Genomic DNA, 27,864 nt, shown 5'->3' on the forward strand with positions numbered 1-27,864 from the left:
GGGGGATGTGGGGTGTGGGGGGGGCTTGGGAGGATGTGGGGGGTGGGGGGGGGGGGATGGGGGGTGTGGGGCAATGATGGATGTGGGGGGGATGTGAGATATGGGGGGGTCCTGGGAGGGTTGGGGGGTGTGGGGGGGGGTGTGGGGAGATGGAGGATTTGGGGGGCGTGGTGGGGGGAAGTGGGGGATTTGGGGGGGTTTGTGGGGGGTGGGGTTGATGGCTGTGGGGGGATGTGGGGGGATGTGGGGTATGGGGGGGTCTGGGGGTGTGGGGGGGGCTTGGGAGGATGTGGGGGGCGGGGGGAGGGATGGGGGTTGGGGGGCAGTGATGGATGTGGGGGGGATGTGAGATATGGGGGGGTCCTGGGGGGATGTGGGGAGTTGGAGTCAATGGGGGGAGGTGGGGGGGGAAGTGGGGGATTTGGGGAGGTTTGGGGGGTGGGGCTGATGGCTGTGGGGGGAGGGTCTGGGGGTGTGGGGGGATGTGGGGGCGTGGGGGGGTTGGTGGGGGTGTGGGGGGGGATGGGGGATGGGGGATTGTGGGGCAATGATGGATGGGGGCAGTGTGGGATGGGGGGGTGGGGGGGCTCTGGGGGGATGTGGGGAGATGGGGTCAAAGGGGGGGCGGGGGGAAGTGGGGGATTTGGGGAGGTTTGGGGGGTGGGGGGGTTGTGGGGTTTGGGGATGTGTGGGGGGGTGGGGAGGGTCTGGGGGTGTGGGGGGAGATGGGGGACGTGGGGGGTGTGGGGAGATGGGGGAATTTTGGGGGGTGGGGGGGTGGGGGGGGTTTGGGGTTTTTTGGGGGTGGGGGGCTCTGGTGGGGTTTTGGGGGTTGTGGGGGATGTAGGGAGATGGGGGGGGTGGGGGATGTGGGGCGATGTGGGGCTGGCGGTGCTGCTGACCCCCCCCCCCCCCGGCCCCACAGCTGTTCCAGCGCACGCTGCGCTCGAAGCGCCCCTGCTGGACGCGGCGCTGCGCTGCGGGCGGGCATTGCTGGACAGCGAGCTGCAGCACGAGGAGATGCAGCAGCTGCAGGAAATGCTGCAGGAAATGAAAGGGAGATGGGAGGAGCTGTGCAGCCACAGTGCTGAGAGGTGGGGGGGCGGTGGGAAGGGATGGGGTGGGGATGGGGGTGGGGATGGGGATGGAGATGGGATCAATGGGATGAGGTGGGGTGGGATGGGATGGGGACGGGGATTGGGATGGGATGGGAATGGGGATGGGGGTGGGGATGGGATGAGATTGGGATGGGGTGGGGGTGGGATGGGGGGGATGGGGTGGGATCAATGGGATGGGATGTGGTGGAGTGAGGTGGGATGGGATGGGGACGGGGATGGGGATGGGATGGGAATGGGATGGGGTGGGGGGGGGATGGGATGGGATGGGTGGGATGGGATGGGATGGGGTGGGGGTGGGGTGAGATGGGATGGGAATGGGATGGGGGTGGGGATGGGGTGGAATGGGATGGGGTGGGATGGAGTGGGGATGGGGATGGGACGGGAATGGGGATGGGATGGGATCAATGGGATGGGATGGGGTGGGGTGGGATGGGACGGGGACGGGGATGGGGATGGGGGTGGGGGGGATGGGGTGGGATGGGGATGGGGTGGGATGGAGTGGGGATGGGATGGGGTGGGGGTGGGGATGGGGAGTGGAATGGGGATGGGTTGGGATGCAGTGGGGATGGGACGGGAATGGGGATGGGGATGGGATGGGATCAATGGGATGGGATGGAGATGGGATGGGATTTATGGGATGGGGTGGGATGGGATGGGATGGGGATGGGATGGGGGTGGGGATGGGGTGGGATGGGGATGGGGTGGGATGGAGTGGGGATGGGGATGGGATGGGGGTGGGGATGGGGCTTGGGATGGGGATGGGGTGGGATGGGATGGGATCAATGGGATGGGATGGGGTGGGGGTGGGATGGAGTGGAGATGGGGATGGGATGGGGATGGGATGGGGTGGGATGGGATGGGATCAATGGGATGGGGTGGGGTGGGGGTGGGATGGAGTGGGGATGGGGATGGGGGGAATGGGGTGGGAATGGGATTTGGGATGGGATTAGGATGGGATGGGGTGGGGGGTGATGGGATGGGGACGGGGATGGGGATGGGAGTGGGATGGGGGTGGGGATGGGGTGGGATGGGATGGGGTGGGATGGGATGGGATGGGGACGGGATGGGAATGGGATGGGAATGGGGATGGGATAGCGATGGAGGGTGGGGATGGGGTGGAATGGGGATGGGTTGGGATGGAGTGGGGATGGGGATGGGACGGGAATGGGGATGGGGATGGGATGGGATCAATGGGATGGGATGTGGTGGAGTGGGGTGGGATGGGGATGGGGGTGGGATGGGGATGGAGATGGGATGGGATCTATGGGATGGGGATGTGGTGGAGTGGGGTGGGATGGGATGGGGACGGGGATGGGGATGGGATGGGGGGGGGATGGGGGTGGGGATGGGGTGGGATGGGGATGGGGTGGGATGGAGTGGGATGGGGATGGGGATGGGATGGTATCAATGGGATGGGGTGGGACGGGGTGGGGATGGGATGGGGATGGGGGTGGGATGGGGATGGGATGGGATGGGATCTATGGGATGGGATGTGGTGGGGTGGGATGGGATGGGGATGGGGATGGGGTGGGGGATGGGGTGGGGTGGAGTGGGGATGGGATGGGAATGGGGATGGGATGGGGTGGTGGTGGGGTGAGATGGGATGGGAATGGGATGGGGGTGGGGATTGGGTGGAATGGGAATGGGGTGGGATGGAGTGGGGATGGGGATGGGGATGGGATGGGATCAATGGGATGGGGTGGGACGGGGTGGGGATGGGATGGGGATGGAGATGGAGATGGGATCTATGGGATGGGATGGGATCGATGGGATGGGGTGGGGGTGGGGATGGGGTGGGATGGAGTGGGGATGGGGATGGGACGGGAATGGGGGTGGGATGGGGTGGGGTGGGATGGGATGGGGATGGGATGGGGGTGGGGATGGGGTGGGATGGGGATGGGGTGGGATGGAGTGGGGATGGGGATGGGATGGGGTGGGATGGGATGGGATCAATGGGATGGGATGGGGTGGGGGTGGGATGGAGTGGGGATGGGGATGGGAGGGGAATGGGGATGGGAATGGGGATGGGATGGGATCAATAGGATGGGATGGGGTGGGGGTGGGATGGGATGGGGACGGGGATGGGGATGGGAGTGGGATGGGGGTGGGGATGGGGTGGGGATGGGGATGGGACGGGAATGGGGATGGGAATGGGGATGGGATGGGGTGGGATGGGATGGGATCAATGGGATGGAATGGGGTGGGATGGGGTGGGGTGGGATGGAGTGGGAATGGGGCTGGGGTGGGGTGGGGTGGGATGGGGTAGGATGGGATGGGATCAATAGGATTGGATGGGGTGGGAGTGGGGTGGGGTGGGGGTGGAGTGGGATGGGATCAATAGGATGGGATGGGGTGGGGGTGGGGTGGGATGGGATGGGTTCTGAGCCCTGGGGGTGCAGCCAGCGCCCTCCCCCAAGCTGTTCACTGAGGGCTGCAGCCGCTCCCTGCAGGCAGCATGCATTGGAGCAGAACCTGCTGTTCTCCGGGCGGCTGTCGGACGCGCTGCAGGCGCTGCTGGACTGGTTGTACCGCATGGAGCCGCAGCTCTGCGACGAGGCGCCCGTGGGGGGGGACAGGGACCTCGTCAGCAACCTGATGGACAAACATAAGGTGGGGGGGGTCTGTGGGGTGCAGACTGGGGGCGGTGGGTGTCCATGGGGAGGGGGGTGGGAATTGGGATAGGTGTCCATGGGGGTGGGCGTCCATAGGGGGTGACATCCATTATGGGCACCCGCAGAGCACCCTGACCCCCAGCACCCATAAATTACTCTGACCCCCAGCACCCACAGAGCAGCCTGACCCCAGCACCCACAGAGCACCCTGACCCCAGCACCCATAAATTACTCTGACCCCCAGCACCCGCAGAGCACCCTGACACATAGCATGCATACAGCACCCTGACCCCAGCACCCACAGGGCACCCTGACCCCCAACACCCATTGATCACCCTGACCCCCAGCACCCATAGAGCACCCTGACACATAGCATGCATACAGCACCCTGACCCCCAGCACCCACAGGGCACCCTGATCCCTAGCACCCATAAATTACTCTGACTCCCAGCACCCATACGGTGCCCTGACCCCCAGTACCCTTAGGGCACCCCGACCCCCAGCACCCACAGATCACCTTGACCCCCAGCACCTTAGGGCACCCTGACCCCAGCACCCATTGACACCCTGACCCCAGCACCCATAGATCACCCTGACCCCCAGCACCCTTAGGGCACCCTGACCCCAGCACCCATTGATCACCGTGACCCCCAGCACCCACAGATCACCCTGACCCCCAGCACCCATAAATTACTCTGACCCCAGCACCCTTAGGGCACCCTGACCCCAGCACCCATTGATCACCCTGACCCCCAGCACCCTTAGGGCACCCTGACCCCCAGCACCCATTGATCACCCTGACCCCCAGCACCCACAGATCACCCTGACCCCCAGCACCCATAAATTACTCTGACCCCCAGCACCCTTAGGGCACCCTGACCCCCAGCACCCACAGATCACCCTGACCCCCAGCACCCATAGGGCACCCTGACCCCCAGCACCCACAGTGCACCCTGACCCCAGCACCCACAGGGCGCATGACCCCAGCACCCTTAGGGCACCCCGACCCCAGCACCCTTAGGGCACCCTGACCCCCAGCACCATTGATCACCCTGACCCCAGCACCCTTAGGGCACCCTGACCCCCAGCACCCATTGATCACCCTGACCCCCAGCACCCTTAGGGCACCCCGACCCCCAGCACCCTTAGGGCACCCTGACCCCCAGCACCCTTAGGGCACCCTGAACCCCAGCACCCACAGATCACCCTGACCCCAGCACCCTTAGGGCACCCTGACCCCCAGCACCCATTGATCACCCTGACCGCCAGCACCCACAGATCACCCTGACCCCCAGCACCCATTGATCACCCTGACCCCAGCACCCTTAGGGCACCCCGACCCCCGGCACCTACAGATCACCTTGACCCCCAGCACCCACAGGGCACCCTGACCCCTAACACCCATAAATTATTCTGAACCCCAGCACCCACAGATCACCCTGACCCATAGCATGCATCACCTTGACCCCCAGCACCCACAGATCACCCTGACCCCAGCACCCTTAGGGCACCCCGACCCCAGCACCCTTAGGGCACCCTGACCCCCAGCACCCACAGATCACCCTGACCCCCAGCACCCTTAGGGCACCCCGACCCCCACCACCCACAGATCACCCTGACCCCCAGCACCCATAAATTACTCTGACCCCCAGCACCCTTAGGGCACCCTGACCCCAGCACCCACAGATCACCCCGACCCCCAGCACCCATAGAGCACCCTGACCCCCAGCACCCTTAGGGCACCCTGACCCCCAGCACCCATTGATCACCCTGACCCCAGCACCCTTAGGGCACCCCGACCCCAGCACCTACAGATCACCCTGATCCCAGCACCCTTAGGGCACCCTGACCCCCAGCACCCTTAGATCACCTTGACCCCCAGCACCCTTAGGGCACCCTGACCCCAGCACCCATAGAGCACCCTGACCCCCAGCACCCATTGATCACCCTGACCGCCAGCACCCACAGATCACCCTGACCCCCAGCACCCACAGAGCACCCTGACCCCAGCATCCACAGAGCACCCTGACCCCCAGCACCCACAGATCACCCCGACCCCCAGCACCCACAGATCACCCTGACCCCAGCACCCACAGATCACCCCGACCCCCAGCACCCTTAGGGCACCCTGACCCCCAGCACCCACAGGTCACCCTGACCCCCAGCACCCACAGATCACCTTGACCCCCAGCACCCTTAGGGCACCCTGACCCCCAGCACCCATAAATTACTCTGACCCCCAGCACCCTTAGGGCACCCTGACCCCCAGCACCCACAGATCACCCTGACCGCCAGCACCCACAGATCACCCTGACCCCAGCACCCTTAGGGCACCCCGACCCCCAGCACCCTTAGGGCACCCCGACCCCCAGCACCCACAGAGCACCCTGACCCCCAGCGTCCCCACTCCCCCAGGTGTTCCAGAAGGAGCTGGGGAAGCGCGCCAGCTGCATGAAGATGCTGAAACGCTCCGTGCGGGAGCTGACGCGCAGCAGCGGCGGCGGCGGTGTGGATGCACAGTGGCTGCAGCAGCAGATGGAGGAGCTGAGCGTGCGGTGGGATGCGGTCTGCAGGATGTCTGTGTGCAAGCAGGGGAGGCTGGAGGCTGCGCTGCGGCAGGTGGGGAAGGAAATGGGGGCTGCAGGGACGGGAGATGCAGGAGTGGGGGCTGCAGGGACGGGAGATGCAGGAGTGGGGGCTGCAGGGATCGGGCTGCAGGAATGTAGGGGATGCAAGACTTGGGACTGCAGGGTTGGGGGCTGCAGGACTGAGGGCTGCAGGGTTGGGGCTGCAGTGATGGGGGGCTGCTGAAATGGGGGAATGCAGGAATGGGGAATGCAGCAGTGGGGTATGCAGGAGTGGGGACTGCAGGGTTGGGGCTGCAGAAATGTGGGAGCTGCGGGAATGCGGGGGCTGCAGGGATGGGGAATGCAGGAATGGGGGCTGCAGCCCATGGAGCACTGCACACATTTGTGCACGGGGCTGCATGGGGGGCTGGGCTGGGCTGTGCATGGCTGCATTGCACGGTGCTGTGTGCAGTGCTGTGCAGCGCGTGTTGCATTGTGTGGTGCTGCATTGCATGATGCTGCATTGCACGGTGCTGTGTGCAGTGCTGTGCAGCATGTGTCGCATTGCACGGTGCTGCATTGCATGGTGCTGCGTTGCAGCATGTGTTGCTTTGTGTTGCATTCACAGTGCTGTGCAGCTCTCTGCGTGGCTGTGCTGCAATGTGCTGCAGCATGGAGCCGTGCTGGGAGCTGCATGCTGTGCTGCACAGTGCTGCATGGGTGCCCTCCCTGATGGGGATGCAGGGGTGGGGTCTGGAAATGGAGCAGGGCTGGGGCTGTGGGGTTATGGGTCTGTGGGTTATGGAGTTATGGGGCTGTGGGGCTGTGTGTTATGGGGTTGTGGGTTATGGGGCTGTGGTAGTATAGGACTGTGGGTTATGGGGCTGTGGGTTATGGAGTTATGGGGCTGAGGGACTATAGGGCTGTGGGTTATGGGGCTGTGGGGCTATGAGTTATAGATTATGGGGCTGTGTGTTGTGGGGCTGTGGGTTATGGAGTTACAGCACTGAGGGACTATAGGGCTGTGGGTTATGAGGCTGTGGGTTATGGGTTATGGGGCTGAGGGCCTATGGGACTGTGGGTTATGGGGCTGTGGGGCTATGAGTTATAGATTATGGGGCTGTGGGCTGTGGGGCTGTGGGTTGTGGGGCTGTGTGTTGTGGGGCTGTGGGTTGTGGGGCTGTGTGCTGTGGGGCTATGGGGCTGTGTGCTGTGGGGCTGTGGGGCTGCTGGACTGTCAGTTATGGGGCTGTGGGTTGTGGGGCTGTGGGTTGTGGGGCTGTGTGCTGTGGGGCTGTGTGTTGTGAGGCTGTGGGGCTGTGGGACTGTCGGTTATGGGGCCGTGGGCTGTGGGGCTGTGGGTTGTTGGGCTGTGGGGCTGTGTGCTGTGGGGCTGTGTGCTGTGGGGCTGTGGGTTGTGGGGCTGTGGGGCTGTGGGACTGTTGGTTATGGGGCTGTGGGTTGTGGGGCTATGGGTTGTGGGGCTGTGGGGCTGTGTGCTGTGGGACTGTCGGACTGTCGGTTATGGGGCTGTGTGCTGTGGGACTGTTGGTTATGGGGCTGTGGGTTGTGGGGCTGTGTGCTGTGGGGCTGTGGGTTGTGGGGCTGTGGGGCTGTGTGCTGTGGGACTGTCGGACTGTCGGTTATGGGGCTGTGTGCTGTGGGGCTGTGGGTTATGGGGCTGTGGGTTACGGGGCTGTGGGGCCGTGGGTTCTGCGGTGGGTTCTGAGCGCTGCCCGGCTGTGGGGCAGGCGGAGGAGTTCCACACTTTGGTGCATTCCTTCCTGGGGCGCCTCTCGGAGTCGGAGAAAACCCTCAAATACGGCGTCTGCCCCGAGGAGGAGCGCGCCCTGCAGGAGGGCCAGCAGCAGCTGCAGGTCAGTGCCAGCGTCAGCTGCAGGGCAGTGCCAGCATCAGCTGCAGGGCGGTGCCCATAGAGCCAGCTGCAAGTCAGTGCCAGCATCAGCTGCAGGGCGGTGCCCATAGAGCCTGCTGCAGGTCAGTGCCAGCGTCAGCTGCAGGGCAGTGCCAGCATCAGCTGCAAGGCGTTGCCCATAGAGCCAGCTGCAGGTCAGTGCCAGCATCAGCTGCAGGTCGGTGCCCGCATCAGCTGCAGGGCGGTGCCCATAGAGCCAGCTGCAGGGCAGTGCCAGCATCAGCTGCAGGCAGTGCCAACAGCAGCTGTAGGGCGGTGCCCATAGAGCCAGCTGCAGGGCGGTGCCAGCATCAGCTGCAAGGCAGTGCCAGCATCAGCTGCAGGGCGGTGCCCATAGAGCCAGCTGCAGGGCAGTGCCAGCATCAGCTGCAGGGCGGTGCCCATAGAGCCAGCTGCAGGGCAGTGCCAGCATCAGCTGCAGGTCGGTGCCAGCATCAGCTGCAGGGCGGTGCCCATAGAGCCAGCTGCAGGGCAGTGCCAGCATCAGCTGCAGGCAGTGCCAGCATCAGCAGGGCGGTGCCCATAGAGCCAGCTGTAGGGCGGTGCCAGCATCAGCTGCAAGTCAGTGCCAGCATCAGCTGCAGGGCGGTGCCCATAGAGCCAGCTGCAAGTCAGTGCCGGCATCAGCTGCAGGGCGGTGCCCATAGAGCCAGCTGCAAGTCAGTGCCAGCATCAGCTGCAGGGCGGTGCCCATAGAGCCAGCTGCAGGGCAGTGCCAGCATCAGCTGCAAGTCAGTGCCAGCATCAGCTGCAGGGCGGTGCCCATAGAGCCAGCTGCAAGTCAGTGCCAGCATCAGCTGCAGGGCGGTGCCCATAGAGCCAGCTGCAAGTCAGTGCCAGCATCAGCTGCAGGGCGGTGCCCATAGAGCCAGCTGCAGGGCAGTGCCAGCATCAGCTGCAAGTCAGTGCCAGCATCAGCTGCAGGGCGGTGCCTATAGAGCCAGCAGCAGGGCAGTGCCAGCATCACCCAACTGCAGGCAGTGCCCATAAAGCCAGCTGCAGGGCAGTGCCAGCTGCAGGGCAGAGCCAGCATCACCCAACTGCAGGCAGTGCCCATAAAGCCAGCTGCAGGGCAGTGCCAGCTGCAGGGCAGTGTTAGAGCCAGCTGCAGGGCAGTGCCAGCTGCAGGGCAGTGCCAGCATGAGCTGCAGGGCAGTGCTGATGGAGCGAGCTGCATGGCAATGTCAGCTGCAGGTCAGTGCCAGCTGCGGATCAGTGCCAGCATGAGCCAGCTGCAGGGCAATGACAGCTGCAGGGCGGTGCCAGCATCAGCTGCAGGGCAGTGCTGATAGAGCCAGCTGCAGGGCAATGACAGCTGCAGGGCAGTGCCAGCAGCAGCCGCAACTCTGTGCCAGTTGCAGGACAGTGCTGATAGAGCTAGCTGCAGGGCAGCATTTTAGAAATAGCTGCAGGGCAGTGCCAGCTGCAGAGCAGCACCAATGCTAGCTGCAGGGCAGTGCCAGCACCAACTGCAGCTCAGTTGCAGCATCAGATGCAGCTCAGTGCCATCGTCAGCTGCAGCTCAATGCCAACTGCAGAGTCAGTGCCAGCACCAGCTGCAGCTTAGCGCCAGGGCCAACTGCAGGATCACTGCAGGGCCAGCTGCAGGGCAGAGCCAGCTGCAGCTCAGTGCAAGAACCAGCTACTGGGGAGCGTCAGCTGCAGCTCAGTGTCAGCTGCAGGGTCAGTGCCAACTGCAGGTCAGTGCCAGCTGCAGCTCAGTGCCAGAACCAGCACCAGCTCAGCGCCAGCTGCAGCTGCATGCCACTGCCCCCACCTCCAGCACATCCCCCTTCTGGCCGTGGGGTTGCACGCTGCATGGGACGTCCCACTGCCGGCCCTATTGCCAGAGTGTGAGGCTGCATCACTGCCCTGCTGTGGGTCCCACCATACCCAGACGTGCGCCTCGGAGATGTGGGGCTATGGGGCTCTCTGTGAGGCTCTCTACGGGGCCCTCTATGGGGTCCTCTATGGGGCCACCACCCCCCGCCCCACCCCTCCATGCATTCCCGCAGGAGCTGCTGCAGTCGCTGCAGTGCCAGCAGTTGGAGCTGGAATGCATCACCTCTCTGGGGGAGGAGATCCTCTCCACGTGCCACCCCGACTCCGTCATCACCATCAAATCGTGGCTCACCGTGGCCAAGAGCCGCTTCCAGGAGGTGGGCGCCCTTCTCACAGCCCCCCGACCCCCCTTCCCCAACTCCCACCAGGGCACCGATGCATCTGGCTGCGCGTGGGGCAGAGGTGTGGGGTGCAGCCCCTTGGGGCAGATCCTGCAGCACCCCTCCGTCCCTGCGCTCTGGGAGGCAGCGGCTCCCCACGCAGCCTGTGCTGCAACTGCTGCCCGGTTCTGCCCATCGGCCCGGTTCTGCCCATCGGCCCAGTTCTGCCCATCGGCCCAGTTCTGCCCATCGCCCCGGTTCTGCCCATCGCCCTGGTTCTGCCCATCAGCCCGGTTCTGCCCATCGGCCCAGTTCTGCCCATCACCCCAGTTCTGCCCATCAGCCCAGTTCTAAGTGTCACCCCGGTTCTGCCCATCAGCCCGGTTCTGCCCATCGGCCCAGTTCTGCCCATCGGCCCAGTTCTATGTGTCACCCCGGTTCGATCCATCACCCTGGTTTGGTCCACCAGCCCTGTTCTGCCCATCAGCCCAGTTCTGCCCATCGCCCCGGTTCTGCCCATCAGCCCAGTTCTGCCCATCAGCCCAGTTCTATGTGTCACCCCGGTTCTGCCCATCAGCCCAGTTCTGCCCATCACCCCGGTTCTGCTCATCACCCCAGTTCTGCCCATCAGCCCGGTTCTGCCCATCAGCCCAGTTCCCTCCATCACCCCAGTTCTGTCCATCACCCTGGTTTGGTCCATCAGCCCGGTTTGGTCCATCACCCCAGTTCTGCCATCAGCCCAGTTCTGCCCATCAGCCCGGTTCTGCCCATCAGCCCAGTTCCCTCCATCACCCCGGTTCTGTCCATCACCCCGGTTCTGCCCATCAGCCTGGTTTGGTCCATCACCCCAGTTCTGCCATCAGCCCAGTTCTGCCCATCAGCCCGGTTCTGCCCATCACCCCAGTCCCCTCCATCACCCCGGTTCTGTCCATCACCCCGGTTCGGTCCATCAGCCCGGTTTGGTCCATCACCCCAATTCTGTCCATCAGCCCGGTTTGGTCCATCAGCCCAGTTCTGCCCATCAGCCCAGTTCTGCCCATCACGCCGGTTCTGCCCATCAGCCCGGTTCTGCCATCAGCCCAGTTCTGCCATCAGCCCAGTTCTGCCATCAGCCCAGTTCTGCCCATCAGCCCGGTTCTGCCCATCAGCCCAGTTCTGCCCATCAGCCCAGTTCCCTCCATCACCCCGGTTCTGCCCATCAGCCCAGTTCTGCCCATCACCCCGGTTCGGTCCATCAGCCCGGTTTGGTCCATCACCCCAGTTCTGCCGTCAGCCGGGTTCTGCCCATCGCCCCGGTTCGGCCCATCGGCCCAGTTCTGCCCATCGGCCCAGTTCTGCCCATCACCCCAGTTCTGCCCATCGCCCTGGTTCTGCCCATCAGCCCAGTTCTATGTGTCACCCCGGTTCTGCCCATCGGCCCAGTTCTGCCCATCGCCCTGGTTCTGCCCATCAGCCCAGTTCTATGTGTCACCCCGGTTCTGCCCATCAGCCCAGTTCCCTCCATCACCCCGGTTCTGTCCATCACCCCGGTTCGGTCCATCAGCCCGGTTTGGTCCATCAGCCCAGTTCTGCCATCAGCCCAGTTCTGCCCATCAGCCCGGTTCTGCCCATCAGCCCAGTTCCCTCCATCACCCCGGTTCGGTCCATCAGCCCGGTTCTGTCCATCACCCCGGTTCGGTCCATCAGCCCGGTTTGGTCCATCACCCCAGTTCTGCCGTCAGCCGGGTTCTGCCCATCGCCCCGGTTCTGCCCATCAGCCCAGTTCTGCCCATCAGTCCAGTTCTGCCCATCAGCCCATTTCTGCCCATCAGTCCAGTTCTGCTCATCACCCCAGTTCTGCCCATCAGCCCAGTTCTGCCCATCACCCCGGTTCTGCCCATCAGCCCAGTTCTGCCCATCACCCCGGTTCTGCCCATCAGCCCAGTTCTGCCCATCAGCCCGGTTCTGCTCATCACCCCAGTTCTGCCCATCAGCCCAGTTCTGCCCATCACCCCGGTTCTGCCCATCAGCCCAGTTCTGCCATCAGCCCAGTTCTGCCCATCACCCCGGTTCTGCCCATCAGCCCAGTTCTGCCCATCACCCCGGTTCTGCCCATCACCCCGGTTCTGCCCATCAGCCCAGTTCTGCCCATCACCCCGGTTCTGCCCATCAGCCCAGTTCTGCCCATCAGCCCAGTTCTGCCCATCACCCCGGTTCTGCCCATCAGCCCAGTTCTGCCCATCACCCCGGTTCTGCCCATCACCCCGGTTCTCCCATCAGCCCAGTTCTGCCCATCAGCCCGGTTCTGCCATCAGCCCGGTTCTGCCCATCAGCCTGGTTCGGTCCATCACCCCGGTTCTGTCCATCACCCCAGTTTGGTCCATCAGCCCAGTTTGGTCCATCAGCCCAGTTCTGCCATCAGCCCAGTTCTGCCCATCAGCCCGGTTCTGCCCATCACCCTGGTTCTGCCCATCGCCCCGGTTCTGCCCATCAGCCTGGTTCTGCCCATCAGCCCAGTTCCCTCCATCACCTCAGTTTTGCCCATCAGCCCAGTTCTGTCCATCACCCCGTTTTGGTCCATCAGCCCACTTCTGCCGTCAGCCCAGTTCTGCCCATCAGCCCAGTTCTGCCCATCAGCCCAGTTCTGCCCATCAGCCCAGTTCTGCCCATCACGCCGGTTCTGCCCATCACGCCGGTTCTGCCCATCAGCCCAGTTCTGCCCATCACGCCGGTTCTGCCCATCAGCCCAGTTCTGCCCATCACCCCGGTTCTGCCCATCAGCCCAGTTCTGCCCATCACCCCGGTTCGGTGCCACAGGTGCAGAGCTGTTTGCAGCAGCAGGAGCAGCGGCTGCAGGCGCAGCGGAGCCGGCTGGAGGCAGAGCGGGAGGAGCTGCAGCGGCTGCAGCTGTGGATGGCGGCGGCCGAGGAGGCGCTGAGCGAGCGGGACGGGGAGCCGCTGCCGGAGTGCAGCCAGCTGCTGCGGGAGCTCAGCAGGCAGCATGCGGTGCGGGGCGGCACGGGGGGCATGCGGGTGTTGGGGGGGTGAGCAGCAGTGCTGGGCTGCACAGGAGTGCGTGGGGGGGGGGGTATTTGGGGTGGGGGCTGAGCAGCAAAGCTGTGCTGCAGGAGTGCATGGGGTGGGGGATATTTGGGGTGGGGGCTGAGCAGCAGTGCTGGGCTGCAGGAGTGCATGGAGTGGGGGTGTATGGAGGGAAGCTGAGCAAAAATGCTGTGCTGCAGGAGTGCATGGGGTGGGGATTATTTGGGGTGGGGTCTGAGCAGCAGTGCTGTGCTGCAGGAGTGTGTGGGGTGGAGGTGTATGGGGGGATCTGAGCAGCAATGCTGTGCTGCGGGAGTGTGTGGGGTGTCATGAGGTGGGGCGTTTTTAGGGTAGGGTCTGAGCAGCAGTGCTGTGCTGCAGGAGTGCATGGGGTATCATGGGGTGGGGGATATTTGGGGTGTGGGCTGAGCAGCAGTGCTGGGCTGCAGGAGTGCATGGGGTGGGGGTTATTTTGGGTGGGGTCTGAGCAGCAGTGCTGTGCTGCAGGAGTGCATGGGGTGGGGGTTATTTTGGGTGTGGGCTGAGCAGCAGTGCTGTGCTGCAGGAGTGCATGGGGTGGGGGTTATTTGGGGTGGGGTCTGAGCAGCAGTGCTGTGCTGCAGGAGTGCATGGGGTGGGGGTTATTTGGGGTGGGGTCTGAGCAGCAGTGCTGGGCTGCAGGAGTGCATGGAGTGGGGGTGTATGGAGGGGAGCTAAGCAAAAATGCTGTGCTGCAGGAGTGCATGGGGTGGGGGTTATTTGGGGTGGGGGCTGAGCAGCAGTGCTGTGCTGCAGGAGTGTGTGGGGTGGAGGTGTATGGGGGGGTCTGAGCAGCAATGCTGTGCTGCGGGAGTGTGTGGGGTGTCATGAGGTGGGGCGTATTTAGGGTAGGGTCTGAGCAGCAGTGCTGTGCTGCAGGAGTGCATGGGGTGGGGGTTATTTGGGGTGGGGTCTGAGCAGCAGTGCTGTGCTGCAGGAGTGCACGGGGTGGGGGTTATTTGGGGTGGGGTCTGAGCAGCAGTGCTGGGCTGCAGGAGTGCATGGAGTGGGGGTGTATGGAGGGAAGCTGAGCAAAAATGCTGTGCTGCAGGAGTGCATGGGGTGGGGATTATTTGGGGTGGGGGCTGAGCAGCAGTGCTGTGCTGCAGGAGTGCATGGGGTGGGGGTTATTTGGGGTGGGGTCTGAGCAGCAGTGCTGTGCTGCAGGAGTGTGTGGGGTGGGGGTTATTTTGGGTGTGGGCTGAGCAGCAGTGCTGTGCTGCAGGAGTGCATGGGGTGGGGGTTATTTAGGGTGGGGTCTGAGCAGCAGTACTGTGCTGCAGGAGTTCATGGAGGAGCTGAACCGCAAACAGGAGGACGTGGACAAGGCGACCAAAGGCTGCAGGGAGAAACTGAGCGTGGAGCTGAGCGCAGCCACCGCACGGAGGGGGGCTGCACGTAAATAATGCATGCAGCCCATGGGGTGACCCCATAAACGGCGCTGCACTCACTGCGTTCCTATAATGTGACCCCATAAATAGCACTGATTTCATTGTGTCCCATAATGTGACCCCATAACCAGCACTGCCTTCACTGTGTCCCTACAACGTGACTCCATACTCTCCTGTGTCCATACATGACCCCATACCCTCCCTATGTCCCTACAACATGACCCCATACCCTCCTGTGTCCCTACATGACCCCATACCCTCCCTATGTCCCTACAACATGACCCCATACCCTCCCTATGTCCCTACAACATGACCCCATACCCTCCCTATGTCCCTACAACATGACCCCATACCCTCCTGTGTCCCTACAACGTGACCCCATACCCTCCTGTGTCCCTACAACATGATCCCATACCCTCCCTATGTCCCTACAACGTGACCCCATACCCTCCTGTGTCCCTACAACATGATCCCATACCCTCCCTATGTCCCTACATGACCCCATACCCTCCCTATGTCCCTACAACATGACCCCATACCCTCCCTATGTCCCTACAACATGACCCCATACCCTCCCTATGTCCCTACAACATGACCCCATACCCTCCCTATGTCCCTACAACATGACCCCCAAAGCTGCCCTGCAGCCCGCAGTGCCGCTGGTTGCAGCAGAGCCGCCTCCTCCCGTGATGTCGCAGCTCCTGCAGCGCTGGCAGCAGCTGTGGCTGTCGGCGTTGCAGCGGCAGTACCGGCTGGAGACGGCAATGCAGCGCCTGCAGGAGGTACGGCTGCAGCCTGCAGTAGACGCTGGGAGGTGGGGGCTGGGTGTGCTGTGCAGTGTGTCCTGGGGGCTGTGTGCTGCGTGCTGTGTGCTGCATGCTGTGCAGTGCATGCTGTGTGCTTTGCAGTGCATGCTGTGTGCTGTGTGTGCTGCATGCTGTGTGCTGTGCAGTGTGTGCTGCGTGCTGTGCGCTGTGCAGTGCATGCTGCGTGTGCTGCGTGCTGTGCGCTGTGCAGTGCGTGCTGGGTGTGCTGCATGCTGGGTGCTGTGCAGTGCTGTCTGCATGCTGTGCAGTGCATGCTGTGTGTGCTGCATGCTGTGTGCTGTGCAGTGTGTGCTGCATGCTGTCTGCTGTGCAGTGCATGCTGTGTGTGCTGCATGCTGTGTGCTGTGCAGTGCGTGCTGGGTGTGCTGCATGCTGGGTGCTGTGCAGTGCTGTCTGCGTGCTGTGCAGTGCATGCTGTGTGTGCTGGGTGTTGTGTGTTGTGTGTTGCATGCTGTGTGTGCTGCATGCTGTGTGCTGTGCTGTGCATGCTGTGTGTGCTGTGCTGCGCCTGCTGTGTGTGCTGCGTGCTGTGTGCTGTGCAATGCATGCTGTGTGCGCTGTGCAGTGCCTGCTGGTTGTGCTGCGTGCTCTGTGTGCAGTGCGCTGCACGTGCTGTGGTGCTGTGCTGTGCATGCTGTCTGCAGTGCTGGGTGCTGCGTGTGGCGTGTGCTCAGTGTGATGCATGCTGTGTGTGCTGCATGCTGGCTGTGCTCAGTGCCTGCAATGCATGCTGTGCTGCGTGCTGGCTGTGCTCAGTGCCTGCAATGCATGCTGTGCTGCGTGCTGGCTGTGCTCAGTGCCTGCAATGCATGCTGTGCTGCGTGCTGGCTGTGCTCAGTGCTGTGCATGTGGGGATGGCAGCGCTGCACCTGGCGTGCCTCAAAGTCTTTACAAGAGTAGATAACAGCAGGACAGGGAATGGTTGGAAGGTGAGGGAGGGCAGATTTCAGTTGGATGTGAGGGGGAAGTTTTTTGGTGTGAGAGCGGGGAGGTGCTGGAACAGCTGCCCAGAGAGGCTGTGGATCCCCGTCCATCCCTGGAGGTGTTCAAGGCCAGGTTGGATGGGGCCCTGGGCAGCCTGGGCTGCTGTGAGATGTGGAGGTTGGTGGCCCTGCATTGGTGGGGGGTTGGAGCTTCGTAAACCTTGGGGTCCCTTCCAACCCAACCCCTCTGTGATTCTATGCGTGGCCATTCTGGGTCCCCACTGCCGTGCGATGGTGGGGGTCTCCCACTCAACCCCCCCCCTCCCCCGTGTGCTGAGGGCGCAGAGCAGGGGCTCAGTGCATGAATCGCATTTGTGCCCGCAGCTGGAGGAGTTCTCCCACTTTGACTTCGGGCAGTGGCGGCAGCGCTTCCTGCAGTGGATCGTGCAGATGAAATCCCGCGCGCTCGACGTGTTCCGCAGCATCGACCGCGACCAGGACGGGCGCATCAGCCTCAGGGAGTTCATGGACAGCCTGCTCAGCTCCAGTGAGAGCGGGGCGGGGGGAAACGGGGTGGGGGTCCCATAGAGGGGGGCTGGGGGAAGGAGGGGGGCATTGGGTGTCACGTCCCCATTGGGTGTCTTGTCCCCATTGTGTGACTTGTCCCTATTGGGTTACCCATCTGTCCCCATTGGTGTCCTATCCATCCCCATTGGTGTCCCTTCCCCATTGGTGTCCCATCCCCATTGGTGTCTGGTGCCCCATCCGTCCCCCTTGGTGCCCACTCCATCCCCATTGGAGCCCCATTCCCATTGGAGCCCCATCCCCATTGGAGCCCCATCCCCATTGGTGCCCCATCCCCATTGGAGCCCCATCCCCATTGGTGCCCCATCCATCCCCATTGGTGCCCCATCCCCATTGGTGCCCCATCCCATTGGAGCCCCATTCATCCCCATTGGTGCCCCATCCATCCCCATTAGTGCCCTGTCCCCATTGGTGCCCCATCCATCCCCATTGGTGCCCCATCCATCCCCATTAGTGCCCCATCCCCATTGGTGCCCCATCCCATTGGTATCCCATCCGTCCCCATTGGTGCCCCATCCCCATTGGTGTCCCATCCCCATTGGTGACCAATCCCATTGGTGCCCCATCTGTCCCCATTGGTGCCCCATCCCATTGGTGTCCCATTCATCCCCATTGGTGCCCCATTCCCTTTGGGTGCCCCATCCCATTGGTACCCATTCCGTTTGGGTGCCCCATCCATCCCCATTGGTGCCCCATCCCCATTGGTGCCCCATCCCATTGGTACCCATTCCGTTTGGGTGCCCCATCCCACTGGTGCCCCCACCCCACGCAGAGTTCCCCACCAACACGCTGGAGATGACGGCGGTTGCGAACATCTTCGACACGAATGGCGACGGCTTCATCGATTACTGCGAGTTCGTCAGCGCGCTGCACCCCAACCGCGACCCGCAGCGCCGCGGCGCCGACGCAGATCGCATCCAGGCTGAGGTATGGGGAGCAGCTGTGGGTGCAGCGGGGAGCAGGTGTGGGTGCAGCGGGGAGCAGCCGTGGGTGCAGCAGGGAGCAGCTGTGGGTGCAGCGGGAAGCAGCCGTGGGTGCAGTGGGGAGCAGCTGTGGGTGCAGCACTGAGCAGCCGTGGGTGCAGCGGGGAGCAGCTGTGGGTGCAGCGGGGAGCAGCTGTGGGTGCAGCACTGAGCAGCTGTGGGTGCAGTGGGGAGCAGCTGTGGGTGCAGCACTGAGCAGCCGTGGGTGCAGCGGGGAGCAGCTGTGGGTGCAGCGGGGAGCAGCTGTGGGTGCAGTGGGGAGCAGCTGTGGGTGCAGCGGGGAGCAGCTGTGGGTGCAGCGGGGAGCAGCCGTCGGTGCAGCGGGGAGCAGCCGTGGGTGCAGCGGGGAGCAGCCGTGGGTGCAGCACTGAGCAGCTGTGGGTGCAGCGGGGAGCAGCCGTGGGTGCAGCACTGAGCAGCCGTGGGTGCAGCACTGAGCAGCCGTGGGTGCAGCACTGAGCAGCTGTGGGTGCAGTGGGGAGCAGCTGTGGGTGCAGCACTGAGCAGCTGTGGGTGCAGCGGGGAGCAGCCGTGGGTGCAGCAGGGAGCAGCCGTGGGTGCAGTGGGGAGTAGCTGTGGGTGCAGCACTGAGCAGCCATGGGTGCAGCGGGGAGCAGCTGTGGGTGCAGCACTGAGCAGCTGTGGGTGCAGCACAGAGCAGCTGTGGGTGCAGTGGGGAGCAGCTGTGGGTGCAGCACTGAGCAGCCGTGGGTGCAGCGGGGAGCAGCTGTGGGTGCAGCGGGGAGCAGCTGTGGGTGCAGTGGAGAGCAGCTGTGGGTGCAGCGGGGAGCAGCCGTGGGTGCAGCGGGAAGCAGCCGTGGGTGCAGCAGAGAGCAGCCATGGGTGCAGCGGGGAGCAGCTGTGGGTGCAGCGGGAAGCAGCCGTGGGTGCAGCAGAGAGCAGCCATGGGTGCAGCGGGGAGCAGCTGTGGGTGCAGCACTGAGCAGCTGTGGGTGCAGTGGGGAGCAGCTGTGGGTGCAGCACTGAGCAGCCGTGGGTGCAGCGGGGAGCAGCTGTGGGTGCAGCGGGGAGTAGCTGTGGGTGCAGCGGGGAGCAGCCGTGGGTGCAGCACTGAGCAGCTGTGGGTGCAGCGGGGAGCAGCTGTGGGTGCAGCACTGAGCAGCCGTGGGTGCAGCGGGGAGCAGCTGTGGGTGCAGCGGGGAGCAGCTGTGGGTGCAGTGGGGAGCAGCTGTGGGTGCAGCGGGGAGCAGCTGTGGGTGCAGCGGGGAGCAGCCGTCGGTGCAGCGGGGAGCAGCCGTGGGTGCAGCGGGGAGCAGCCGTGGGTGCAGCACTGAGCAGCTGTGGGTGCAGCGGGGAGCAGCCGTGGGTGCAGCACCGAGCAGCCGTGGGTGCAGCACTGAGCAGCCGTGGGTGCAGCACTGAGCAGCTGTGGGTGCAGTGGGGAGCAGCTGTGGGTGCAGCACTGAGCAGCTGTGGGTGCAGCGGGGAGCAGCCGTGGGTGCAGCAGGGAGCAGCCGTGGGTGCAGTGGGGAGTAGCTGTGGGTGCAGCACTGAGCAGCCATGGGTGCAGCGGGGAGCAGCTGTGGGTGCAGCACTGAGCAGCTGTGGGTGCAGCGGGGAGCAGCTGTGGGTGCAGTGGGGAGCAGCTGTGGGTGCAGCACTGAGCAGCCGTGGGTGCAGCGGGGAGCAGCTGTGGGTGCAGCACTGAGCAGCTGTGGGTGCAGTGGAGAGCAGCTGTGGGTGCAGCGGGGAGCAGCCGTGGGTGCAGCGGGAAGCAGCCGTGGGTGCAGCAGAGAGCAGCCATGGGTGCAGCGGGGAGCAGCTGTGGGTGCAGCGGGAAGCAGCCGTGGGTGCAGCAGAGAGCAGCCATGGGTGCAGCGGGGAGCAGCTGTGGGTGCAGCACTGAGCAGCTGTGGGTGCAGTGGGGAGCAGCTGTGGGTGCAGCACTGAGCAGCCGTGGGTGCAGCGGGGAGCAGCTGTGGGTGCAGCGGGGAGTAGCTGTGGGTGCAGCGGGGAGCAGCCGTGGGTGCAGCACTGAGCAGCTGTGGGTGCAGCGGGGAGCAGCTGTGGGTGCAGCGGGAAGCAGCCGTGGGTGCAGCGGGGAGCAGCTGTGGGTGCAGTGGGGAGCAGCTGTGGGTGCAGCAGAGAGCAGCTGTGGGTGCAGCACTGAGCAGCCGTGGGTACAGCGGGGAGCAGCCGTGGGTGCAGCAGGGAGCAGCCGTGGGTGCAGCACTGAGCAGCTGTGGGTGCAGCGGGGAGCAGCCGTGGGTGCAGCGGGGAGCAGCCGTGGGTGCAGCACTGAGCAGCTGTGGGTGCAGTGGGGAGCAGCTGTGGGTGCAGCACTGAGCAGCCGTGGGTGCAGCGGGGAGCAGCTGTGGGTGCAGCGGGGAGTAGCTGTGGGTGCAGCGGGGAGCAGCCGTGGGTGCAGCACTGAGCAGCTGTGGGTGCAGCGGGGAGCAGCTGTGGGTGCAGCACTGAGCAGCCGTGGGTGCAGCAGGGAGCAGCTGTGGGTGCAGGGGGGAGCAGCCGTGGGTGCAGCGGGGAGCAGCTGTGGGTGCAGCGGGGAGCAGCCGTGGGTGCAGCACTGAGCAGCTGTGGGTGCAGCACTGAGCAGCTGTGGGTGCAGCGGGGAGCAGCTGTGGGTGCAGTGGGGAGCAGCTGTGGGTGCAGCACTGAGCAGCTGTGGGTGCAGCACTGAGCAGCTGTGGGTGCAGCGGGGAGCAGCTGTGGGTGCAGTGGGGAGCAGCTGTGGGTGCAGCACTGAGCAGCTGTGGGTGCAGCACTGAGCAGCCGTGGGTGCAGCGGGGAGCAGCTGTGGGTGCAGTGGGGAGCAGCTGTGGGTGCAGCACTGAGCAGCTGTGGGTGCAGCGGGGAGCAGCTGTGGGTGCAGTGGGGAGCAGCTGTGGGTGCAGCACTGAGCAGCTGTGGGTGCAGCACTGAGCAGCCGTGGGTGCAGCGGGGAGCAGCTGTGGGTGCAGTGGGGAGCAGCTGTGGGTGCAGCACTGAGCAGCTGTGGGTGCAGCGGGGAGCAGCCTTGGGTGCAGCGGGGAGCAGCTGTGGGTGCAGTGGGGAGCAGCTGTGGGTGCAGCACTGAGCAGCTGTGGGTGCAGCGGGGAGCAGCCGTGGGTGCAGCGGGGAGCAGCCGTGGGTGCAGTGGGGAGCAGCTGTGGGTGCAGCACTGAGCAGCCGTGGGTGCAGCGGGGAGCAGCTCTGGGTGCAACGGGGAGCAGCTGTGGGTGCAACGAGGAGCAGCTGTGGGTGCAGCGGGGAGCAGCCGTGGGTGCAGCAGGGAGCAGCTGTGGGTGCAGCGGGGAGCAGCTGTGGGTGCAGCAGAGAGCAGCCGTGGGTGCAGCACTGAGCAGCTGTGGGTGCAGCGGGGAGCAGCCGTGGGTGCAGCACGGAGCAGCTGTGGGTGCAGCGGGAAGCAGCCGTGGGTGCAGCGGGGAGCAGCCGTGGGTGCAGTGGGGAGCAGCTGTGGGTGCAGCACTGAGCAGCCGTGGGTGCAGCGGGGAGCAGCTCTGGGTGCAACGGGGAGCAGCTGTGGGTGCAACGAGGAGCAGCTGTGGGTGCAGCGGGGAGCAGCCGTGGGTGCAGCAGGGAGCAGCTGTGGGTGCAGCGGGGAGCAGCTGTGGGTGCAGCAGAGAGCAGCCGTGGGTGCAGCACTGAGCAGCTGTGGGTGCAGCGGGGAGCAGCTGTGGGTGCAGCACTGAGCAGCTGTGGGTGCAGCAGGGAGCAGCCGTGGGTGCAGTGGGGAGCAGCCGTGGGTGCAGCACTGAGCAGCTGTGGGTGCAGCGGGGAGCAGCTGTGGGTGCAGCACTGAGCAGCTGTGGGTGCAGCGGGGAGCAGCCGTGGGTGCAGTGGGGAGCAGCCGTGGGTGCAGCACTGAGCAGCTGTGGGTGCAGCGGAGAGCAGCTGTGGGTGCAGCGGGGAGCAGCCGTGGGTGCAGAGGGAAGCAGCTGTGGGTGCAGCACTGAGCAGCCGTGGGTGCAGCAGAGAGCAGCTGTGGGTGCAGCACTGAGCAGCTGTGGGTGCAGCACTGAGCAGCTGTGGGTGCAGGCGGGAGCAGCCGTGGGTGCAGCGGGGAGCAGCCGTGGGTGCAGCACTGAGCAGCCGTGGGTGCAGCACTGAGCAGCTGTGGGTGCAGCGGGGAGCAGCTGTGGGTGCAGCACTGAGCAGCTGTGGGTGCAGCGGGGAGCAGCCGTGGGTGCAGCAGGGAGCAGCCGTGGGTGCAGTGGGGAGTAGCTGTGGGTGCAGCACTGAGCAGCTGTGGGTGCAGCGAGGAGCAGCCGTGGGTGCAGCACTGAGCAGCTGTGGGTGCAGCGGGGAGCAGCCGTGGGTGCAGCGGCGAGCAGCCGTGGGTGCAGCTGGGAGCAGCTGTGGGTGCAGCGGGGAGCAGCTGTGGGTGCAGCACTGAGCAGCTGTGGGTGCAGCGGGGAGCAGCCGTGGTTGCAGCGGAGAGCAGCTGTGGGTGCAGCACTGAGCAGCCGTGGGTGCAGCGGGGAGCAGCTGTGGGTGCAGCAGAGAGCAGCCGTGGGTGCAGTGGGGAGCAGCCGTGGGTGCAGCACTGAGCAGCCGTGGGTGCAGCGGGGAGCAGCCGTGGGTGCAGCAGAGAGCAGCCGTGGGTGCAGTGGGGAGCAGCCGTGGGTGCAGCACTGAGCAGCCGTGGGTGCAGCGGGGAGCAGCTGTGGGTGCAGCGGAGAGCAGCTGTGGGTGCAGCACTGAGCAGCCGTGGATGCAGCGGGGAGCAGCCGTGGTTGCAGCGGAGAGCAGCTGTGGGTGCAGCACTGAGCAGCCGTGGGTGCAGCGGGGAGCAGCTGTGGGTGCAGCGGGGAGCAGCTGTGGGTGCAGCACTGAGCAGCCGTGGGTGCAGCGGGGAGCAGCCGTGGGTGCAGCGGGGAGCAGCTGTGGGTGCAGGGGGGAGCAGCCGTGGGTGCAGCGGGGAGCAGCTGTGGGTGCAGCGGGGCTGCGCTGCGGGTCTGACCTGGTGGGGACCCCCAGGTGAACAGGCAGGTGGCCCAATGCAACTGTGCCAAGCGCTTCCAGGTGGAGCAGATCAGCGCCAACCGATACCGCGTGAGTGGCAGCCATGGCTGGGAACCTCTGTGGGTTGCATCGTGTGGGGCACCGGGCACCAAAACCCCAATAATGGGCACCCAAACCCTGATAATGGGCACCCAAGCCCCCAGTAACGGGTCCTGGGTGCCGAAACCCCAGTAATGGGCATTGGACACTAAAATCCCTACAATCATGGGCACCAAAATCCCCGCTAATGGGTACTGGGAGACCAAAATCCCCAGTAATGGGCACTGGGAGCCCCAAATCCTCACTAATGGGTACTGGGCACCAAAATCCCCACTAATGGACACTTGGAGACCAAAATCCTCACTAATGGGCACTGGGAGACTGAGATTCCCAATAATGGGCACCAGGCACTGAAATCCCCAATAACGGGGCACCGAAATTCCCAGTAATGGGCACTGGGAGACCAAAATCCTCAATAATGGGCAGCACTGGGCATCCTGGCATCGCCATCCCCCAAAGCTGAGTAGCCTGGCATCTCCATCTCCGGCGCTCAGCAGCGCTGGGCACCCTGACACTGAAATCCCCAATGCTGGGCACCCCGACATCGCCATCCCCGGTGTTGGGCACCCCAACATCGCCATCCCCGGTGTTGGGCACCCCAACATCGCCATCCCCGGTGTTGGGCACCCCGGCACTGCCACCCCCATTGCTAGGCTCTGATGGGCACCCCAACATCTCCATCCCCAATGCTGGGCACCCCGACATCGCCATCCCTGGTGTTGGGCACCCTGACATCGCCATCCCCAATGCTGGGCACCCTGACACTGAAATCCCCAATGCTGGGCACCCCGACATCGCCATCCCTGGTGTCAGACACTGCTGAGCACCCTGACATCACCATCCCCAGTGCTGGGCACCCCGGCACTGCCATCCCTGGTGTTGGGCACCCTGACATCGCCATCCCTGATGCTGGGCATCCCCACATCACCATCCCCAGTGTCTGGTTCTGCTCGGCACCCTGACATCGCTATCCCCAATGCTGGGCACCCTGACACTGAAATCCCCAGTGCTGGGCACCCAGGCATCGCCATCCCTGGTGTTGGGCACCCCGGCACTGCCATCCCCAGTGCCAGGCACTGCTGGGCACCCCGACATCTCCATCCCCAATGCTGGGCACCCCGACATCGCCATCCCTGGTGTCAGACACTGCTGGGCACCCTGACACCGCCATCCCCAATGCTGGGCACCCCGGCACTGCCACCCCTGGTGCCAGGCACTGCTGGGCACCCCGACATTGCCATCCCCGGTGCTGGGCACCCCAGCACTGCCATCCCTGGTGTTGGGCACCCTGACATCATCATCCTCGGTGCTGGGCACCCCGACACCACCATCCCCGGTGCTGGGCACCCCAACACTGCCATCCCCAGTGCCAGGCACTGCTGGGCACCCCGACATCGCCATCACCAATGCTGGGCACCCCAGCACTGCCATCCCTGGTGTTGAGCACCCTGACATCATCATCCTCGGTGCTGGGCACCCTGACACCGCCATCCCCGGTGTTGGGCACCCTGACATCATCATCCCCGGTGCTGGGCACCCCGACACCGCCATCCCCGGTGCTGGGCACCCCGGCACTGCCATCCCCGGTGCCGGGCACTGCTGGGCACCCCGACCCGTGTGCACCCCGTGGTGCCCGCGGCGCTGACGCGGCCGTCCCCGCAGTTCGGGGAGTCGCAGCAGCTGCGGATGGTTCGCATCCTGCGCAGCACCCTGATGGTGCGCGTCGGGGGCGGTTGGATCGCGCTGGACGAATTCTTGGTGAAGAACGATCCGTGCCGAGGTGGGCGCCGCCCGGGACCCCCCTCCCCCTCCCGGCTCTCCGCAGCCGGGACCCCCCGACCCCCCTCACCGCTTCTCGCCCGCAGTGAAGGGGCGGACCAACGTGAAGATCAACGAGAAGTACCTGAGCCCCGACGCCTTCGGGGCCGCCGCCAAATGCTCGGGGATCCAATCGGCCCCCTCCTCCAAAGCGCTGTCCCCCAGCCGCTCCAATTCCAGCCTCAGCCTCTACAGCAGCGCCTCGGCCCCCAGCAGCCCCCTGGCCAGGAAGGTACGGCCGGGACCGCCCCGCACCCCCCGCATCCCCCACCCGACGCCGACGCTCTCCGTCCCGCAGTCGGTGCAGCGAAGGACGCGTTCCGGTGACCGCTGCCCGCGCGCCCGCGGATCGCTGCCGCCCGACGGCGCGGAGCTGCGCTTCTCCGCGGCCGAGGAGAGCCCCGACGCGGCCCCCCCGGGTGAGCGCCGCTGGGCGGGGGGGGGTTGGGGGCCGATCCGCTCCGCCGGAGGGCTCCGCTCATCCCCGCCGCTCCTTGCAGAGCCGCCCGACGGGTCCCCCCCGGAGCGCCGCAGCCCGTGCCGCTGACCCCCGCCGCCCACCCTCGGCCGCCCCCACTCAGGACCGTCCCCCCGGCAGCCGGAGAACGGTGACGCCGCGGGACCCTCCGGCGCCGCGCCGCGACCCCCAAAGCGGGAGCCCCTCGGTGAAGGCTGCGCTGTTCGTCCGGAACCGCCCACGTGTGTGCAACCCCACGACCCCCCCTCCGCGGCACCGCGCGGCCGCCTGAGCTCCCCCGGCTCCCGGTGCCCCCATCCCGGTGCCGCCGCAGCGCTGCGCTCCGTTGGGACCCCCCGGACGCGTTCGGCTTCGGCCGGGGGCGGTTCCGTCCATCCGCTCCCGGTGGGCGCGGGGTCCCCTCTCGGGCTCGGAGCCCCAATTCTGGTGCTATCCCCGACCCCTCGGCACTCAGCCGCCCCCCCGCCCCCCTCCGGGCTGGGGGTCCCCGCATGTTCACCGCTCCCCGCTAACCGGACAGCAGTAGAGCTGAATGTAACCCCGGCGGGGCGCAGCCCCCCAGCCACAATAAAGAGTAGAGGGTTTTTTCTATACGCATCCAAGGGCGTGCCGTGCCGTGCCGTGCTGTCTGTGTGTCTGTCTGTCTGCGTTTGCTGCTGGGCTCACCGCCAACCCGGTGCCACCGGCACAGACGCGGCGCCGGCCACAGTTGGCACCGAGTACCGCTGGGCGCTGAGCCGCGTCAACTCCTCAGCCAGGAACGCGGCGCTGCCATTCCTGCTGTGCAGGGCTGGGGGATGAGCGGGAGCTGCAGCCAACGCCCACACTGCAGTGTTGGGACGGGCCATATCATCGTCCCATCCCCATCCCACCGCATCCCACCGCATCCCATCCCATCCCATCCCATCCCACCGCATCCCATCCCCATCCCCATCCCATCCCATCCCATCCCATCCCATCCCATCCCATCCCATCCCATCCCATCCCATCCCATCCCATCCCCATCCCATCCCATCCATCCATCCCATCCCATCCCATCCCACCATCCCATCCCATCCCATCCACCCATCCCATCCCATCCATCACATCCCATCCCATCCCATCCCCATCCCATCCCATCCACCCATCCCATCCCATCCCCATCCCCATCCCACCGCATCCCATCCCCATCCCCATCCCATCCCCATCCCATCCCATCCCCATCCCATCCCATCCCATCCCACCCCACCCCACCCCACCCATCCCCATCCCCATCCCATCCCCATCCCCATCCCATCCCATCCCATCCCATCCCATCCCATCCCATCCCACCCCATCCCATCCCCATCCCCATCCCATCCCATCCCATCCCATCCCATCCCATCCCATCCCATCCCATCCCCATCCCATCCCACCCACCATCCCATCCCATCCCATCCCCATCCCATCCCATCCCCATCCCATCCCACCCATCCCATCCCATCCATCCCATCCCATCCCTCCCCATCCCATCCCATCCCATCCCATCCCATCCCATCCCATCCCCATCCCCATCCCATCCCACCCCATCCCATCCCATCCCATCCCACCCACACCCATCCCCATCCCCATCCCCATCCCCATCCCATCCCATCCCATCCCATCCCATCCCATCCCACCCCACCCCATCCCCATCCCCATCCCCATCCCATCCCATCCCATCCCATCCCATCCCATCCCATCCCCATCCCCATCCCCATCCCATCCCATCCCATCCCATCCCATCCCATCCCACCCCCATCCCCATCCCATCCCATCCCCATCCCCATCCCATCCCATCCCATCCCATCCCATCCCATCCCCACCCATCCCCATCCCCATCCCCATCCCCATCCCATCCCATCCCATCCCATCCATCCATCCCATCCCACCCCATCCCATCCCATCCCATCCCATCCCATCCCATCCCATCCCATCCCATCCCCATCCCATCCCACCCCATCCCATCCCATCCCATCCCACCCCACCCCACCCCATCCCCATCCCCATCCCCATCCCATCCCATCCCATCCTATCCCCATCCCATCCCATCCCCATCCCCATCCCCATCCCATCCCATCCCACCCCATCCCCATCCCCATCCCCATCCCATCCCATCCCATCCTATCCCCATCCCATCCCATCCCCATCCCATCCCATCCCATCCCATCCCCATCCCATCCCATCCCATCCCATCCCATCCCCATCCCCATCCCATCCCATCCCCATCCCCATCCCATCCCACCCCATCCCATCCCATCCCATCCCATCCCACCCCACCCCATCCCCATCCCCATCCCCATCCCCATCCCCATCCCATCCCATCCCCATCCCATCCCATCCCACCCCATCCGCTCCCATCCC

The 27,864-nt window shown here is 65.1% G+C and overlaps 2 protein-coding genes across 2 annotated transcripts in view; both read left to right on the forward strand.

Annotated features, from left to right (window-relative positions):
* Positions 1-15,426, forward strand: part of LOC146542089 (microtubule-actin cross-linking factor 1, isoforms 6/7-like) — a 26,217-nt gene extending 10,791 nt beyond the window's left edge. Inside the window, exons 3-9 of the mRNA XM_085214581.1 lie at positions 926-1,094; positions 3,569-3,728; positions 6,146-6,349; positions 8,049-8,174; positions 10,249-10,392; positions 13,192-13,380; positions 14,739-15,426. Coding sequence (XP_085070707.1) covers positions 926-1,094; positions 3,569-3,728; positions 6,146-6,349; positions 8,049-8,174; positions 10,249-10,392; positions 13,192-13,380; positions 14,739-14,861 — 1,115 coding nt within the window. The 3' untranslated portion in view covers positions 14,862-15,426. The remainder of the gene's footprint in view (positions 1-925; positions 1,095-3,568; positions 3,729-6,145; positions 6,350-8,048; positions 8,175-10,248; positions 10,393-13,191; positions 13,381-14,738) is intronic.
* A 52-nt stretch (positions 15,427-15,478) lies between these two features.
* On the forward strand, positions 15,479-26,100 carry LOC104916936 (microtubule-actin cross-linking factor 1, isoforms 6/7-like). Its single transcript, XM_085214596.1, has 8 exons — positions 15,479-15,628; positions 16,981-17,143; positions 17,954-18,108; positions 23,124-23,198; positions 24,870-24,987; positions 25,073-25,257; positions 25,324-25,444; positions 25,526-26,100. Exons 1-8 carry the CDS (start codon positions 15,536-15,538, stop codon positions 25,570-25,572), a joined length of 957 nt encoding a protein of 318 aa, XP_085070722.1. The 5' UTR covers positions 15,479-15,535; the 3' UTR covers positions 25,573-26,100.
* The last annotated feature ends 1,764 nt before the right edge of the window (positions 26,101-27,864 follow it).

Source organism: Meleagris gallopavo, chromosome 32 (assembly GCF_905368555.1).
Source record: "Meleagris gallopavo chromosome 32, MGAL_WU_HG_1.1, whole genome shotgun sequence".
Lineage (NCBI taxonomy): Eukaryota > Metazoa > Chordata > Aves > Galliformes > Phasianidae > Meleagris > Meleagris gallopavo.